Below are 19,004 nucleotides of genomic sequence, written 5' to 3' on the forward strand. Positions count from 1 at the left end.
AGGTTTGAGTGGTCCATGCTTATTGCTCAGCTGCTGCTAATGAATAGTAGGTGTTCTGTGGCCAAAATTAGAGGCTCAATCAATGGCTTCTTTTCATATAGTCCAGGGAATAGAAAACAGTAATTCTCTAGTCTCAGGAAGAACCTGCTTCCCCTTTCAGCTTTGCTCCACAGCAGCTGGCTCTCCAAGCTATCTCCCTTCCTGTTGCGGGAACCAAAATCAACTCTGATGAAATCCAAATTTGGCCCAGTAGCAATGTGAGCACTGAAGCATCAAACTTTCTTCATTGTGTAACCTCAGTACATAATGTTTGAAATAGTCACAAGCAGTTCAAAGACTCTTTGCCATCAGCATCAATTAAATGTCTTGCAAAGAACTGGCACGTCAGTGTCGCTGACAGTTAATGCAAGAAAAGACTTGATGCCTTTATAGTAAAGTGGCTGAACTAATATCATTCAAGGATTGCTGGCCATTGACTCTGGCTGCTTAAGTACAGTGGAAAAAAATTGATTTGGGAGCAAGAGTGTGAAACGCTAAAGAGAAAATGTTTGAAATAGTCTCTAAAGTGAAACTGTGATGTCTAGCACTGCAAATTGCACTCTTAGGAAACCAAATGAATGAAACAATCCACAGAGAAAGAAAGCCAGTCTTGTATAAAGTAACACTAGTGGATATGCACCAGTGTTAGAGCAAAATTTGATATGAAGAGTATGTGCCAACTCCCTCAAGTCAGTGGAGTTGTATGGGTCTAACTGAGAATTTGCCCATATGAGCATAGGGGCATCAGATTCTCTTCTTGATAAATAGGAAAAACATTTGAATGTTTGTAATTTTTCTTGCACTATATGGGTGGGTTGATGTGATGGTGTGTTTGGTTGGATGCCAAAATTAAGAAAATTTCCAGGGAAAATCAAAATGAGATAACTTAAAAACCTGCATCATACTGGAATTAGAAAATAACTGCATGATCAAGCATCCTCAGCATTTTGATCAGGGACTGCAGGCAGTGGAATTTCCATAGACTTTGTGCATAGAGCAGATAGGCATTGCTCTGGAAATGGTAGTCATCCAAGGAAAAGCTTTATAGAACAACGGCTCAAAAGTTCTGAAAAATATAGCGATACTTAAGACAGAGAGCAGTGGAGGAACATTCAGAATATAGCCACTGTTATGTATCAAATATACACTGATTGCTATAACTAGTAGTCCCACAATTCTATTAGTTTAGTTATAACTTTATTTTAGTCCTCAACTTTGGGATAGAATCAATATATCCTTTCAAAATCATTTAAAAAAAACCTTTGCAATTGTGGATTTTTAGTGATTTTGATTCAATTTCTTACAATAATCAAGAAAAAATAGGAAAGCTGCTAGAAAACAGGATTTATTGAGCAAGTGACCTGATGAAGCAATTGACATTTTAAATTGATCTGGCACATTTTGCTTTCTTTGCAGTGCTCATTTTTGCCTAAATTCTCCATTCACATAGAAACAAAATATGAGGACAACAAAGGAAGCAATGACAATGTAAGTATGATCTCTTTTGAAAAATAAATGTCTAAACCCATGCAAGGACATTTTTAATCATGAAATATTCCTGGGGCTTGCATAGCTTGCAAACTGGAAAAGAATGCTCAGCAGTCCTTAATCTTTGTACCTGGATAGCCATCTCATCAGCATGAAGGGATGGACTTAGCTGACCTCCTGAGGGCCCGGTCCAGCCCTATGTTTCTATGATTCCATGAAGACTGTGCAACTTGCAAAAGAATTATGTAAAGCACTATGGTATAAAGAGTTTATGCCTCTTATCTTACCTCCAGGCTCCTCCTCTAATCTCAACATAATTCATGGGTGTGAATTTAATGCTCATGAAGGATTGTGGAGAATGAGGGAGATATCTATATCATATGTATGTCAGTTTACCTGCTTGATATTATCTGTGACTATGTGGAGCTGAATTAAAAGGAGTTGGTAGGAAGAACAAACAAGAAACAAAACAAGGGTCAGAGATAAGGCAGCTCTGGGTAAACAACTTGAAGAGAACAATGGCTGGGCCATTAATTGGGAAGATGCTCTTCCCAGGCACCAGTCAAAAGTTACACAGCTCTTTCCTCAAGACCATAGCTGAGAAATCAAAAGGGCTGTAAACAGTTAAAAACTGTCTCTCCAAAGACAGAGCAGGTAAGTGGCCAGTAGCAACTGAAGGGGAGACACTGACATAGAGACCCTGCCAGAGGCAGAGAATGAAGGAGGTCACTCTGTCTATCCCAGCACTAAGGTGGGGGTTTCTGCGTTAAGTGCACATTCCTAGACTTGCAAGGAAAGGGTAAAGTTTAGATAAGATTAGATGCATGTAGATTTTTGTTATTTTAACCCAGTTCTCTGATTGCTGTGAATCTTTGGGTGAATAAACAATATGCTTATTTGGAAAAAGCTGTTTTGAGTCACTTTAATCAGCTGCTGGACACAGGCTGGGAAGTTTCTGGAGGAAGGTTTCTTGCAAGTGTCAAATACACTTGGGCTGGTTGTGTTAACAGTGTTGGAAAACAGGATGGCTGCAGCCCAATTATCCAGTCTGAGTTATTGAATTGTGGGGTTCCACCCTTGTTGAAGGAAGTAAATCCTGTCACATGAGGGGTGCATTTGAGAGAGACTGCAAAAGGTCTACGACACAGGTCACCCTATAACAATGAGTTGGGTGCTAGATGGCATCTCTGGAGACTGACGTTCTTTATTTACCCACACATTGCCCCAACCCTGACCCGGTGCAACCTCCTCCAGTGGTGAGAGAATAGGTCAGGCAACAAGTTCCTTGGCCTCTCTGCTAAATTGCTGAGTTGATGGGTGCATAATAATTGCAATTAGATAACTATAGTCTTGGTTTTAATCATGATTTTTGTGATGCAGACACTTTTCCATTGAAAACTGGACTGAGGCCACCAAGCAGCCATTGGATGATGATAACTTTCAGTCACTAGTTACCTGAGTCAGCCCTGGTCTACACTACGAGTTTAGGTCAAATTTAGCAGCATTAGATCGATTTAACCCTGCACCCATCCACACAAGGAAGCCATTTTTGTCGACTTAATGGGCTCTTAAAATCGATTTCTGTACTCCTCCCCGACGAGGGGATTAGCGCTGAAATCGACATCGCCGGGTCAAATTTGGGCTAGTGTGGATGCACTTTGACGGTATTGGCCTCCAGGAGCTATCCCACAGTGCTCCATTGTGACCGCTCTGGACAGCACTCTGAACTCGGATGCACTGGTCAGGTAGACAGGAAAAGCCCTACGAACTTCTGAATTTCATTTCCTGTTTGGCCAGTGTGGCGAGCTCATCAGCAGAGGTGACCATGGAGTTCCAGAATCGCAAATGAGCTCCAGCATGGACCGAACGGAAGGTACTGGATCTGATCGCTGTATGGGGAGACAAATCCATGCTATCAGAACTCTGTTCCAAAAGACGAAATGCCAAAATATTTGAAAAAATCTCCAAGGGCATGAAGGACAGAGGCTATCACAGGGACCCACGGCAGTGCCACGTGAAACTTAAGGAGCTTAGGCAAGCCTACCAAAAAACCCAAGAGGCAAACGCCCACTTGGGGTCAGAGCCCCAGGCATGCCGCTTCTATGATGGGCTGCATGCAATTCTAGGGGGTGCCCCTACCACTGCCCCACCCCTGTACATGGACTCCTGCAAAGGGGGAGTCTCATGCAACAGGCATGAGGATTTTGGGGACGAGGAAGATGATAGCACACACCAGGCAAGTGGAGAAACTGTTCTCCCTGACAGCCAGGAACTGTTTATCACCCTGGATCCAATACCCTCCCAACTCGGGCTCCCAGATCTTGAAGGCGGAGAAGGCAGAGCTGGTGAGTACACCTTTGTAAATATAATACACGGTTTAAAAGCAAGCGTGTTTAATGATTAATTTGCCCTGAAGACTTGGGATGCATTCGCAGCCAGTACAGCTATGGAAAAGTCTGTTAACATGTCTGGGGATGGGGTGGAAATCCTCCAGGGACATCTCAATGAAGCTGTCCTGGAGGTACTCCCAAAGCCTTTGCAAAAGGTTTCTGGGGAGGGCAGCCTTATTGCATCCTCCATGATAGGTCACTTTACCTCAGCAGGCCAGTAGCATGTAGTCTGGAATCATTGCAAAAGAAAGCATGGCAGCGTGTGGTCCTGGTGTTTGCTGGCATTCAAGCAAGATCCGTTCTTTATCTCTCTGTGTTATCCTCAGGAGAGTGATATCGTTCATGGTCACCTGGTTGAAATAGGGGAATTTTATTAAGGGGACATCAGAGGTGGCTGTTCCTGCTGGACTGTTTGTCTGTGGCTGAAAAGAAATCATCCCCGCTGTTAGCCACGCGGTCGGGGGAGGGGTGAAACGATCATCCCAGAGAATTGGGTGTGTGTGGGGGGGGTTAGTTGGGTTTGTGCTGCACCTTAACCTGAAAACATCAGCCCCTCCTTTTAAATGGCCAGTATGTCTTTTTCAATTTAAATCTCCCTTTTTTCTTCCCGCAGTTGCAAATGTTTCAACGCTTCAACTAGCATCTCCGTCCGAGGGGCTAGTGCAGATAAGAAGGTGAAAAAAACGCACTCGCGATGAAATGTTCTCTGAGTTCATGGAGTCCACCCAAACTGAAAGAGCCCAGAAGAATGTGTGGAGGCAGACAATGGCAGAGTCCAGGAAAGCACAAAATGAATGCGATGACAGGAGGGACGCATGAGAGGATAGATGGCTGGAGCAACAGGAGAGGTGGTGGCAGCATGATGAAAGGAGGCAGGATGCAATGCTGAGGCTACTGGAGAATCAAACTGATATGCTCCAGCATATGGTTGAGGTGCAGGAAAGGCACAGACCGCCACTGCAGCCCCTGTGTAACCAACTACCCTCCTCCCCAAGTTCCATAGCCTCCTCACCCAGATGCCCAAGAATGCGCGGGGGTGGGGGGGTGCTCCAGGCACCCAACCACTCCACCCCAGAGGACTGCCCAAGCAACAGAAAGCTGGCATTCAATAAGTTTTGAAGTGCAGTGTGGCCTTGTCCTTCCCTCCTCCCCTCATCCACCACCCCACCCGGTGCTTCCCTCCTTCCATACCCCTCCCAGGCTACCTTGGCAGTTATCCCCCTATTTGTGTGATGAATTAATAAAGAATGCATGAATTTGAAACAACAATGACTTTATTGGCTCTGCAAGTGATGATCGAAGTGGGGAGGGGAGGACGGTTGGCTTACAGGGAAGTAGAGTGAACCAAGGGTTTTCATCAAGGAGAAACAAACAGAACTGTCACCCCGTAGGCTGGTCAGCCATGAAACTGGTTTTCAAAGCTTCTCTGATGCGCAGCGTGCCCTGTTGTGCTCTTCTAACTGCCCTGGTGTCTGGCTGCTTGTAATCAGCGGCCAGGCAATATGCCTCAACTTCCCACCCCACCATAAACGTCTTCCCCTTACTCTCACAGATATCGTGGAGCACACAGCAAGCAGTAATAACAATGGAAATATTGGTTTTGCTGAGGTCTAACTGAGTCAGTAAACTGCACCAGCATGCTTTTAAACATCCAAATGCAAATTCTACCACCATTCTGCACTTGCCCAGCCTATAGTTGAACAGCTCCTGACTACTGTCCAGGCTCCCTGTGTACAGTTTCATGAGCCATGCAATTAAGGGGCAGGCTGGGTCCCCAAGGATAACTATAGGCATTTCAACATCCCCAACGGTTATTTTCTGGTCTGGAAGGTAAGTCCCTTGCTGCAGCTGTTCATACAGACCAGAGTTCCTGAAGATGAGCGTCATGTACCTTTCCCAGCCATCCCACGTTGATGTTGGTGAAACATCCCTTGTGATCCACCAGTGCTTGCAGCACCATTGAAAAGTACCCCTTTCAGTTTATGTACTGGCTGCCTTTGTGGTCTGGTCCAAAGATAGGGATATGCGTTCCGTCTATCGCCCCACCACAGTTAGGGAATCCCATTGCAGCAAAGCCTTCCACTATGACCTGCACATTTCCCAGAGTCACTACCCTTGATAGCAGCAGCTCAGTGATTGCGTTGGCTATTTGGATCACAGCAGCCCCCACAGTAGATTTGCCCACTCCAAACTGATTCCCGACTGACCAGTAGTTGTCTGGCATTGAAAGGTTCCAGAGGGCTAACGCCACTCGCTTGTGAACTGTGAGGGCTGCTCTCATCTTGGTATTCTTGCGCTTCAGGGGAGGGGAAAGCAAGTCACAAAGTTCCATGAAAGTGCCCTTACGCATGAGAAAGTTTTGCAGCCACTGGGAATCATCCCGGACCTGCAACACTATGCGGTCCCACCAGTCTGTGCTTGTTTCCCAGTCCCAGAATCAGCGTTCCATGGCATGAGCCTGCCCCATTGCCACCAGGATGGCCAAATTGCCGGGGCCCATGCTTTGAGAGAATTCTGTGTCCATGTCCTCATTACTCTCGTCACCGCGCTGCCATCACCTCCTCGCCTGCTTTTGCAGGTTCTGGTTCTGCATATACTGCATGGTAATGCGCGAGGTGTTTACAATGCTCATAACTGCTGCGGTGATCTGAGCCGGCTCCATGCTTCGGTGGTATGGCGTCTGCAGGAGAGCAGGGTTGCAGGGGAAGCAGTGGTTGGATGACCAGTTTTGCAGACCTGCTGCACCGTCTGTTGCCAGGACACAACAGCTGAGCGGGCTGCACGCTTGCCGTGGTATGGCGAGACAAGAGCAGCCGAGCAGAGTTGCAGTGGAATTAGCCCTGCGAGACCACCAGGAGAGCGGAGTGCCAGCGGAAGCGGTGGATGACGACAGTCATGTAGAGGACCTGCGAGGTGGATTCATAGCATCAGGAGAACAGAGTGGCAGTGGAAGTGGTGGACGATGACGACGACGGTTAGCAGTCCTACTGCACTGTCTGCTGAAAGCAGTATGGCGCCTGCACGGAAAAAAGGCATGAAACGATTGTCTGCCATTGCTTTCACGGAGGGAGGGGTGACTGATGATATGTACCCAAAACCACCCGTGACAATGTTTTTGCCCCATCGGGCATTGGGAGCTTAACCCAGAATTCCAATGGGCAGCGGAGACTGCGGGAACTGTGGGATAGCTACCCACAGTGCAACGCTCTGAAAGTCGATGCTAGCCTCGGTACTGTGGACACACACCACCGACTTAATGCGCTTAGTCCATTAGTGTGGGGACACACACAATCGACTGTATAAAATCACCTTCTAAAAAATTGCGGGGAGGGATAGCTCAGTGGTTTGAGCATTGGCCTGCTAAACGCAGGGTTGTGAGTTCAATCCTTGACGGGGCCATTTTGGGATCTGGGGCAAAAATTGGGGATTGGTCCTGCTTTGAGCAAGGGGGTTGGACTAGATGACCTCCTGAGGTCCTTTCCGATTCTGTGACTTCTATAAATTCAACCTAATTTCATAGTGTAGACATACCCTTAGATTCAAACCAGTGACTTAGAAGGAGAGAGGCTGTATATTCCATTGCCAATTGTCTTAGTCTTCCAGTATGCCCAGTTTCATACAATTATTAAATTTTCTCTCCCCCTTTCTGGCCTTAGTAACACTTAACTCAGAGAAGGCCCACAGTTTATGGTCAAGCATTTGTGACAGATGGGAGGGACACACAGTGTCCTAGCACAGTCAGACACAATGGCAGTTGGCAGGAAGAAAACGTGTTCTGCACTGATAGCATGGAATAAGGAGAGTTGGAAAGTCAGTTTTCCACTCAACTCATTAACCAAGCAATGGATGCTTAAAAATATTTTCAGGATGTCAGCTCTCTGGAGCAAAAATATTACTGTGTCAAGCCCTGAATAAGTATCAAATCAGTGAACTTAAGGCAAACTGGACATAGGTGGGATCCTCAGCTGTGTACCACCGTTGAAATCAAGCTCTTTATAAACATTAATTCTGACTCCCAGTGACTTAAAGGGCCTTGGACTTGGTCCCCAGCTCATTATTGCACTCAGAACTAGGTGAGTAGGTTTAAAATTCAGTCTACACTGGGGTCAAAGTATTCTTTTATGGCAAAATTTGCAGCCAGACTCAGGCTAAATATGAAAAATTTTGCTCAGTCAGGTAACAGCAGAAAGGCCAGTTTTTCCTTTTTTGCTAAACTTTTCATTTGACTGCATGTAAATATTCAACAAGTTAAAATCATTATATTTTTGTATTTTCTCCACCGCCCCTTCCCCCCGCCCTCTTTGGCAAAAGGCAAATATAGCTTTTAACTGAATTGTACCCATAACATTTTCACCTCTACTGCTCTGGTGAATTAGCAGCATCAGGTTGCATTCAAAGATACTGTATTCTATATTTCCCTTCACTTTAACTGCCAACCATGGATGTGGAAATAATTAACCGTAGGAGATGCTTTCATACATGTTGCAGTTTCAATACAGAATATGTTGAATCATCCCTACTAGTAGAGTAGAATGAGGAATAAATTTATTGTCCTAATAATGCATGAGTAACTTTAGCTTAGCTGTTTCTAGGCTTTCCTTGAGATTGTGCAGATCTTTTTTTTAAATTATTCTCTGAACTCTGATCCCTTCTTCAGTTGCATGTGATTTAATGAAATAGATATTGATTGTAAAAAGCAATAATTAAATTGAAGAAAGCTAAAGATAATTATATTGATTAGTGGATGAAAGCAACCTAAGTGCTTTCAGGCTCCTGTTATCGTTTAGTGAGCTAGTAAATTCATATTCTTACTTCACTTAACATGATGCATTATCTGGTAGCATTCTGTCTAATTCCAGTAACCCATCTAGCTATAAATGTCTTCCTGACTTTTCTTCTTAAAATAAAGCTAATAGTCTTGAAAGCAGAAACTAATGAAAGACAACATTAACTAGAGCTATCCCTCTCTTGTGAGGAGAGATAGCTCAGTGGTTTGAGCATTGGCCTGCTAAACCCAGGGTTGTGAATTCAATCCTTGAGGAGGCCATTTAGGGATCTGGGGCAAAAATTGGGGGTTGGCCCTGCTTTGAGCAGGGGGTTGGACTAGATGATCTCCAGAGGTCCCTTCCAACCCTGATATTCTATAATTAAATTGTACCCAGGACCCAGTTCTCCCCTGACCTTATACCTTGTGTCATCATTAGGACTAAAGGTTTGTCACAGTGGGAAAAATGTCATGGATACTGTGATTTTCCCATTTGTCTGAGACTTGTCTTTGTGTCTGTGACTTTAATAAACTCACCCAGCAGTGGCAGTCCTGGGGAGGGGGGCGGCTGCGGCTGCTGCCCTGCTCCAGATATTGCAGCCTAGCACATGGGGTCATGACAGAATGTGGGGTGGGGCAAATTTGAGTGTGTTGCACTGTGACCTACTGCGTGGGTGTCACAGCACTGCTTAGGTTTGGCTCAACTGCTCCTCTGTCGTCGTGACAGGGGGGCAGCCAAGCCAAACCTGAGCAGTACTGTAACCCCATGCTCCAAGTCACAACACCCAGAGTGGGGAGCAAAGCCCAGCCCTGCAAGGCAGGAGTTGCAGATGCCACTGCTGTGGGCCTCCTTCTGATTTGTCATGGTATCTTCTTATCAGAAATAGCAAAACCCGTGACTTACCATTATGCTCCATTATCTGTGACAAAAAATGCTGTGATAAATCTGCACCCCGAGTGATCATTTACGTTTGTGAAAAATGGGAGTAAAATGGTACCATTCTGTAGTTTTGCATTTTCTTTGCACAAGTTGTAAACGATGACACAAAGTGCAAAGCAGTGGAGACTGGAGCTCTTTATTGAGATAACGCACTAATGAGGCTTGCCTGCATGATAGTGGTGCAGCCACTTGTGATTTCTAGTGCTACAACACAGCTGAAGTAACTAGCTGTTCACATGGCAACTCTCCCTTTGGAAAAACAGAGCCAACGTTGGATGAACATGTTAGTACATCAAATAATGGTGTTTGAAACTGGGCTAATGAGGCAAGCCACTCAGCAATGCTGCTTAAGGGTCTTTTTAGAAAGTGGAGTTTTTATTTTAAATTAGAAGGTAATATTTTTTTTAAATGAGAATGTCTTATAAAATATGAATGGCCCCAAACTGGCATCTCTCAGCTAATCACGAATATTGCCTCCCTCATGTGTTTTTAAGTCAACTGCAAATCTGCTGCTTTTAGCTACTCTGAGGCAGGAACCAAAACAGAAAAGACCCTGTTGGGAAGAGAGGAACTATGTCTGTACAGCATGTAGCACAATGGGGTCCGTCTTCATGACTGGGACTCCTAATATTAATAATAATAATAATAACAATGCCTACAACAAGGGCTCCATACATTGACAGGTGATACAAATACAGGCCTGTCTCTCTCAGTTCCATCTTTTCTCACTGATTGCATGAAAAATAATGCATAATATGCATATTTCATTTTTATTTTGTCCATAAGGTAAAATCAGCAAGAGAAGAGATTGCTATGTGCATACATAAAAGCGCTGTTTTGAATGCCAGCTCCGCATTGATCAATAACATAGATATGATGGAAGGGAATTCTGAAAGTTTTCTAATTCCTTAAATGGTATAAATTCACAGACATGCGTGGTATGACTTGCTGCTCACTCCTGTGTGATTGGATTGTCCTGGCCTCCATGAAAAGGCATGTGTTCATTAATTGTTGACTTCACTTCTTGGTTCAGGCAGATATTCGTTTCTTCCTTTCGTCCTGTACCCATTCAGCATTTATTATCTCATATTAGATACATTTCACTCCAGAAAAGGTGAGGTAGAGAATAGCCTGGATTTTCCCAATTGGTACTCCCCAAATTCTGCTCTGTTCCCACCACAGATACTGAGACTTTGTTTATTTTGTCCTTTTCGGGGATTGTGGCCAGACACAGCTTAGCAGTCGGTCACAAATAGTATCCGCTGCAGTCCTCCAGCTGGTAATAGGATCCATCCAAGGAGGACCACATGTACTGTAAATTTGGTATTATAAAAGTCATCCAGACTTGCAACGATCATTGGTCCTTACAGTATAATGATATTTATAGGACAGCCAAACGATAAAGTATTTGCTAGGCTATTTCTAAAGTGCTGCACATAAGAATGTACGCTACATTTAATTTATGAACTGAGAGTGAGCTTGAATTTTAAAAAGCAGACACCCTAAAAATGAAGAAAACTATGTTTATTCAAACCCAATTGTCTAGTCCTTAAATAGTCTATAATGGAGGACTACAGGGAAAAAAAGAAAGCATTTATTTTATTGTTAGGCAGGAGTTCTATGGGCTTTGGTTTTTATGGTTTCGTTTTCAAATTCAGATTAGTAAAGCAGCTGCCTACAATAGCTGTGATTTACCTTAATAAATAGCAATCCCTGTAAGAAAGATGGCTTGAAACGTCTTCTTGTCGGTCCTCTCATTTAGATGTGAAAAGAGCTAGAGCCAGAGTTAGATATTGAAAAGACGATAATATACCAGGTCCGTGAACTGTAAAGTAGGTATAAATATTAAGTATTGTGACTAGATTTATGAGCTTTTGGCTGTAAAATGATAATTTTCTTCAGTCCTCATCTGATGTTTGTCACTTAATTTACAGTCATTAAGGCCAGCTATATTGTTCTGATATTTCAATCACTGCCTTAAGAGGGAGCCCAAGACAGTGTGGGGACTCCATCTCAGAGACTCTTAAGGTAAACACGCTGTTTTCTCCACCCTCCATTTCCCCATACCAAAATAAATATAAATAGGGAATTGCACAGCTTGCCTTTTATTATACAGAAGGAGGGCCCAGTGGTTTGAACACTAGCCTAGAACTTTGGGATCCTGGGTTCAAATCCTTGCTCTGCCACAGTCTTTCCACATGATCTTGGGTAGTCACTTAATATCTCTGTGTGCCTCAGTTGTCCATCTGTAAAATGGGGATGATACTTCTCTGCCTCACAGGGGTGTTGTGAGTATATATATGTGAAAGATTATGAGGCACAACAAAGATACTGTGGTAATGGGGGCCGTGACAGAGTTTGAGTAGCCTCAGGCTGACTCACTTTTCTGTGTACTTGATAAGCAAAAGTGATGAGATAATTAAGTACCAAGTGATGTGATAATTAAGTACAAGTCAACAAGGGGATTCAGCTGAGGACAGTTAAAAGAAAGAGGGTAAAGTAGGAAGGAAGGGCCAGAGTTGTCCAGGATCTCAGGGAGGTGAGATGTCTCCCTGCCCTGTGGCTAGGGAGAAGGTAAACGCCTTCTGTTGTGGGAGAACAAGGACTTGTGTAGCACACTGTAAATGAAGCATTTGGTGTTAAACTTGTGACTGATGTCTATGAGGACAGTATGCAGTAAGGAGTGCTGGATGAGGGAACCCTGCCCTGTGATAGGCCTAAACAGTAGATAGATAACATGCAAAACTTTAGTTTCTGAAGGTCTAGATGTCTTTCTGCTTTGGTAGAGGATTTCATCAAACCTAAATTGAAATGGATTCCTTGTCTTCCCCCAGCCCTTCATCTGATGTAGTATAAGAAATATTTTCCGTGCACATAAAAAATACCTTTGAGCCAAATTCTGCCCGTGGAGATAGAGTTCCCATTGACTCTGATGGTAACAATTAGTTCTTTCTAACAGATGATCATTTCCACTCCATTTTGTGCCTTTGGATAGCACATGATCTCTCCGAATGGGGCATGTGTTTGAAGATATTGATTGACCTCAAGCAATTTTAGCCTGAGGGGAATGACGGAGGTTGCTGTCCACCCCTGAATCCTGTAAATCCAATAAGTGGAGTGGATTCTCCAGGTCTGAATAGCTGATATGTCAGAACTTGGGACATTACCCCTAAGGGCTTTGGCTTCTTAGAAGAGTTGACATGAGTTGAACTCTTTGTGTAGGGCTGTAGCATTTGTTTAAGCATGCCGCTTGCTCCTGCTCTGCCAATAAAAAGTGATGTGGTAAGTGAACATTCAGGGAATGACACACATTGCCTCAGGCACTTAGCTCTGACGCAGATGTCCATAAGGTTTGCTTATGTTTTCAGAATTCATGTAATGATAGACTCTCTTTAAGGCCAGCCGGATGGGCCCTCATGGTAAACAAGTAGCAACACCATGACAGCCAAGGAAGAGAATAAAAAAAGTCCAGGGAAAATATATGACACTTGTTCTTCCATCAATCATCATCATCATAAGATTTTCTTATTTAAGACTGGTAGGATGAGGGTCAGTAAGATCCCTGAAGTATTTATATGTACAAAAGTGTATGGATCTCTGAGACAATATTTTAGTTAGCTCAGTCAAAATATTGCTGAATAAATTGAATAGGAGGTATATCTAAATTTTATTTATTTTCTTTTATTTAGGCAAATTGGAAATAGGATTTGGGGCCTAATTTATTCTAGGGTTATACCGGTTAATGTCAGTGTACACGTTATGGTGCAAACTCCACCGGCAGATAAGATTATGGTAGCACAAAGCAGCTGCAACCTCAGTTTGGTGGGGCTAGAGGTGTAAAGGCTCAGTACAGCCCCAAAAGTTGATGAGTTGGCTGGAAAGAGGGCATGGCCAAGGTTGCTGGGAAGTGCAGTGACGCAGCATCTCATTCAGCAGCTCCTGCCTCAGCTTCTCCCCCAGCACCTAGAGCCCCGTCTCTCACAGCAGTTTCGCCTGTAGAACTTTGACAGGAATTATAGCTACCCTACCAACCTGCAGAGGGAGTAAAAGGGTTAGAGAACAAATTGTGGCTGGGGCTACTCTGCCCTTGAAGCAGTGGTGAGCTGGAGCCGGTTCCCGCCAGTTCGCTAGAACCGGTTGTTAAATTTAGAAGCTCTTTTAGAACTGGTTGTTCCGCGAGGGAGAACCGGTTCTAAAAGGGCTTCTAAATTTAACCGGCCAAAAGTGGCGCCTTGGGCACCGACTCCATGGGTGCTCCAGCCCTGGAGCACCCAAGGGGAAAATATGGAGGGTGCAGAGCACCACCGGCAGCTCCCCGCCCCACCCCTGGCCCCAGCTCACCTCCGCTCTGCTGCCGGCTCCTTGAACGTGTCTCCCCGCCCTGCTTCTCTGCCCCCCCCAGCTTCCCACGAATCAGCTGTTCGTGCGGGAAGCCGGGGCAGGCTGAGAAGCAGGCCGTGGCTTCCCGCTCAGGCCCAGGGAGGCGGAGGTGAGCTGGGGTTGGGGGGTGTGAGGAGGGCCACCCGCATCGCAGTAGGTAACCCGGGGGGGCCCGTGCTCCCCGCCCCAGCTCACCTCCGCCACCCTCCTACCTGGTTCTGGGGGCAGTCAGGGGACAGGGGAGAGGGGTGGATGGGGCAGGGGTCCTGGGGGGGGGCATCAAAGAACGCTGGGGGTTGGACGGGGCAGGAGTCCCGGGGGGGGGCGGGGGGGAACCAGTTGTTAAGATTTTGGCAGCTCATCACTGCCTTGAAGTAACAGGGCCTGACTAGTATAAGTTACCCATCTGATTTCAAAATGGACGATATATTTGTCTTTACTGAAGTTTCCATTTTGAAGATAGTCTGAATGGAACGAGGTTGTCATTGCTGATGTGCTGTCTGGGGCATATAATCTATAGGAATTTTTTTGCGTATTAATAGTGATAAACAAAATATTTGCAAAAAAAATACAAAGGCAAAATTACTCAAAATCTGAGAAATCTTTTCACATTTCACTATGAATGAGAAAATAGGCCCATCTCAGCAAAAAATTCCACAGTCCAATTTGTCACTCAAAAATGAGCCAGGGAAGTTCAGATTTTCTGAATTTTTCAGTACAAAAATAACCAAAAATAACCATCTCAGCAAAAAATTCCACAGTCCAATTTGTCACTCAAAAATGAGCCAGGGAAGTTCAGATTTTCTGAACTTTTCAGTACAAAAATAACCTTTTTGTAAAATGTCACTGAGAAATTAAACCCGCACAAAGCCACTCAAAGTGAAATGGCAAAACATGTTACCTGTTTCACACATCTCTCGTTGTTGTGCACTACAGAAGCTACAGGGGAAGCCACCTCTATTTGCTCCCTGATTCGTAAATGAGCTTTGTGTTTTAGAAGCAATGGTATGACATCTGTTGATAGTGAATTCCTTGCTTTGCTGAGACCTGTATCAATTCTGCTGAAATAATATTAAACCATTAAATAATCTCCACCCCCATAATCCATTTATTAAAAGTCAATTTATATTGCATCCGTTTCTTACAGGTTGTCCAAGGAGTGTATATAAATTAATTAAATCTTGGTCTAGAACAACATTATAAGTTTTCAAGAACAAACTGTTTCACCCTTTTTTACACAGAGCTTCAGTGGCAGGTCTGCACACAGCTACATGTAATGGTTAGGCTGTTATAATCTAAAGTTAATACATTCTCTCCAGAATACAAGTCAAATTATAGCAAGTGGATGTTTCAAGTGTGAATCAGATGCCTTAACATTCTGACATGCACACACACACACATGCAAAGAAAACAGAATTATTGACCCTTTCAGATGTATACTTCTCATTGTTCTGTCTGCATGTTTTTGCTGTCTACCAAAGCTATGTCAGACAGCTACACATGAGTCCGTTTGTGGGTGAGTTCAAAGCTGGTATCAACCTCGTTATAAATATACACCAGCATTAAATGGTAATAAAAATATATGAAGGGAAGGAACAGAGTGTGACATGCATAGCTAGCAAAGAGCTGTTTTTAAGCTAGATCTGCATGCTACATGCTGTCTGGGCCGGGGAAAGTTACTCTAGGCTAGGGCAAACTTGTAGGGTGGGCAGATGCTATTAAAATAAACGAGTGAGTTGCAGAAAGATGTTTCACTTTCCTTGGGCTTTTCATATTGGTTGCAGAATTCTCATTATCTTTGACAGACTTCTCTTTTTATGCAAGAATACATTTCTCCTGATACTTGGTCAGTGAATTTTACTGCCTGGTTGGTGATAGTGGGGAGCAAAAGGTACAGTACTTAAAAATAATTGAACAGTTGTCACAATAGAAAAGAATTATTTATAAATTTCTTGCCACCCTGTGCTGCTTGTAGTATAAAACCTATGCCCTTAAGAAGGTGACTGGTTTGTTACACTGAAGAATACCATGAAAGTTTTTAATATGTGGAATAATAAAACAAGATACTCTTTCTTTTGTTAGAGGGGTGTGGAGCATTTATTAGCAAGAATACATATAGCCTCTTAAGGGCAATACAAGACGGTAGCAAAGATTTAGAGGCATACTCATCTTTAAAAATAACAGGATGTGGTATCTTCTCAATGGGCCACATTTTGTGTGTATAACTCTGAATAACGTTGTTGCAGTAGGAGCTACAAAAATAAATGTCTGTGGACCAAGAGAAGAATATACCTCCAATGTGCTCCTCGCTCTCCAACAGAATGCACTGTCACCAACGGAATTTTGGTCCTATAAAAGATATTACCTCACCCACCTTGTTTCAGAATTGAGCATTTGTCAAATTACAGCACAGAGGTAATGCTATTGTGCACATAACCCTTTATGCAGAGGAATAATAGCAGTATTTGATCAATTAACAGCAGTATTGTTCGACAAATTAATAGTCAGAACATGCTAAAAATATGTGGCTAATAGGTACATATTGCTCAATATTTAGCCTCAAAACAGTGGAGTGTCATCATTTATAGATAGGAAATCTTTTCTAACTTATGAGTTCTAATTCTGCAACCCTGGGAAGTGATTGAATGTGCAGTGTTACATCATGCTTCTAAAAATATGCTCCTTCCTTTTTAATGTGCAACTTTGCAGTATCTGTTGCCATATAAAGAAACATGCAGCTGGAGTAAAATTCAGTTGTAGGTTTTACCTAAAATACGAGGGTGACAAGCGAAGCTGTTTTTGGTTCTGCTTTTTTATTTTTAGTTTTTTGGTTGCTCTCTTACTTAATAAAGTGGAATCTAGTTATCGCAAACCCTGATATAGCGCAGTTCCACTAAATCCTGAAATGGAACTCTGGCTAGAGTGAACTTCTGTTCGTTTCTATTTGAAGGAAAGTTGTGCGGCAAAACATGATAACCTTAATAGCGGGCGTTCAGTTGTACTCTAATTTAGCCTTGATGAACATTTATAAAATAGAAATATGATAATTACGAGCACCTCTTATTATACATCATTGCAAAATGTGCCTGAATCTCAGAATAGGTTCTTTTTAGGGACAACTTTATCTGTCCTATATTGATAATGTTTGACAGTATTAATTGCACTGTTTACTTGGGTCCTGCAAGTTTTCAATTAAACCTCTTTATTGTGAAGAGAGCCCCACCTAATGGCTCTTCTAACAAACACAGGCAAACATGCAGGGAGATCAGGCTGAAAGTCACATGGTATGGAGGGCCCAAGCCTTGCTGAACTATAGGTGCTGGAACGAGGGGTGCTACCGCACCGCCTGGCTTGAAGTAGTTTTCATCATATACAGGATTTACAATTTGGTTCAATGGCTCTCAGCACCCCCACTATACAAATAGTTCCAGCACCCCTGTGCTGAACACCTTTACAAATAGTCAGTCCCAAGCGCACACACAGGCTTCATGGAAAACAGAATTGAGCCCATCGTGACAGGGCTATTAACCAGACAAAATCATCTTGCCTCTAACTTCTAAAACTTCAACAAATAGTAGAGAGGCCATGCACGGCAAGTCCAGTACCTGGTCCTGCATACAGATGTGATGGCATTCAAAAACCATTCACTGGTAAATAGTAGTGGGGGAGTGTGGTGCACTGGATAGCAGGATAAATCTAAATAAACTACACTTCATATGAGGTGAACTAATAGTGGGGGCTTGACAAAGAGATAAAAAGGGGAGAGGAAGGCTGTAAATATACAACTACCTTTTTGAAGTTCACTCCATGGCAGACAATGATGTCACTCATTCATGCTCAATGGGCCAGATTTACAGCTGGTATAAATAGGTGCGATTCCATGATCTCAAATGGGGTTGCCTCTACTTAAAGACATTGGTGGCTATGGTGCAATGTGTCCAGGTAGATAATTATCCTGGGTGAACAGGTATTGCAACATAAACCAAATCCTGCAATCCTTACTCAGGCAAAATTCCCATTCAAGCACATTAACAGGTTTTTTATTTTATTTTTAAATTTGGGCTTGGGTTAACTAACCTTTTTTCAAGCCAAATTACAAACCTCAGAAAACAGAGGTTCATAATGGAAATGCTGACACAAGCTGCTATCGGATGCTGTGGTATTAAATTGGAAATTAGCCAACAGTTCTGGCTTTATGCCAATCCAAGGAGATTGAAATCACAAGTTAGAGAGTGTAGGCTTTGTGCCAGATTTTTAATAGAAAAAATGAAATGCTCATATTTACAATCCTTTTTGCAAAGTTATACCACTATTTATACATACACATCTTTCCTCAAAGTACCAAAATAACCCCCCGTCTTGGGTTTTGTTTCATAAAATTTTTAATTCTCCAGTTAAACATTCTCTCTCCCCCTCCCCACCGCCCACCATTTTCCTTACAGGCTTACTTCTGAATTGCCTGGGGATGTTCAGGGACTTCTATAGATCGATAGATGTATTCTGGACATCTTGGTGAAACTTAGTTCTAATGAAAATAACCAGGATGTGGGAGTGGTGACCAGCAAATAGCTGGTTGTCAAGGTTTTAAAAAGGAAATTCACAGGCAAAAAATTAGAATACTATTTTAAAGTGGTGAGTTTTTTTAATTAAACCAAGTATTTTAATCACCTAATGGGCACCTGAAGAAACAAAAACCTGGTAGTCTATACAGAGAGGAATAGGATTGCTCTGACTATTGATACAATCAGGTATTAATATTTTGTGTGCGCTGCTGGAGTGGTAGGCTGTGATAAAGGATGCACTACAAACACAAATCAGCATAGCTCCAGTTACATATTCAGACTCATTCAAGGCTCACATATGGGTTGGCAATGCACTCCACTGGGGTATGAGAGATTCCCGGGGCCAAAACCAGCCTAGCAATCTTCATTCTCCTCATACAACCTTATAAAAGCATTTGTTGAGTGTTAACAAGCATTCATTTAGCTGGTATTATAAAAAT

The 19,004-nt window shown here is 43.2% G+C and overlaps 1 protein-coding gene and 1 long non-coding RNA gene across 2 annotated transcripts in view; both read left to right on the forward strand.

Moving 5' to 3' along the window:
- Positions 1-19,004, forward strand: part of PITPNC1 (phosphatidylinositol transfer protein cytoplasmic 1) — a 197,738-nt gene that overhangs the window by 126,639 nt on the left and 52,095 nt on the right. The window contains 1 exon segment of the mRNA XM_077834431.1: positions 1,456-1,527. Coding sequence (XP_077690557.1) covers positions 1,456-1,527 — 72 coding nt within the window.
- Positions 3,479-5,186, forward strand: LOC144275249 (uncharacterized). The gene is made up of 2 exons (XR_013348002.1): positions 3,479-3,872; positions 4,531-5,186. It is a non-coding gene; the product is annotated as an uncharacterized LOC144275249 (long non-coding RNA).

This window comes from Eretmochelys imbricata, chromosome 14, assembly GCF_965152235.1.
Source record: "Eretmochelys imbricata isolate rEreImb1 chromosome 14, rEreImb1.hap1, whole genome shotgun sequence".
Lineage (NCBI taxonomy): Eukaryota > Metazoa > Chordata > Testudines > Cheloniidae > Eretmochelys > Eretmochelys imbricata.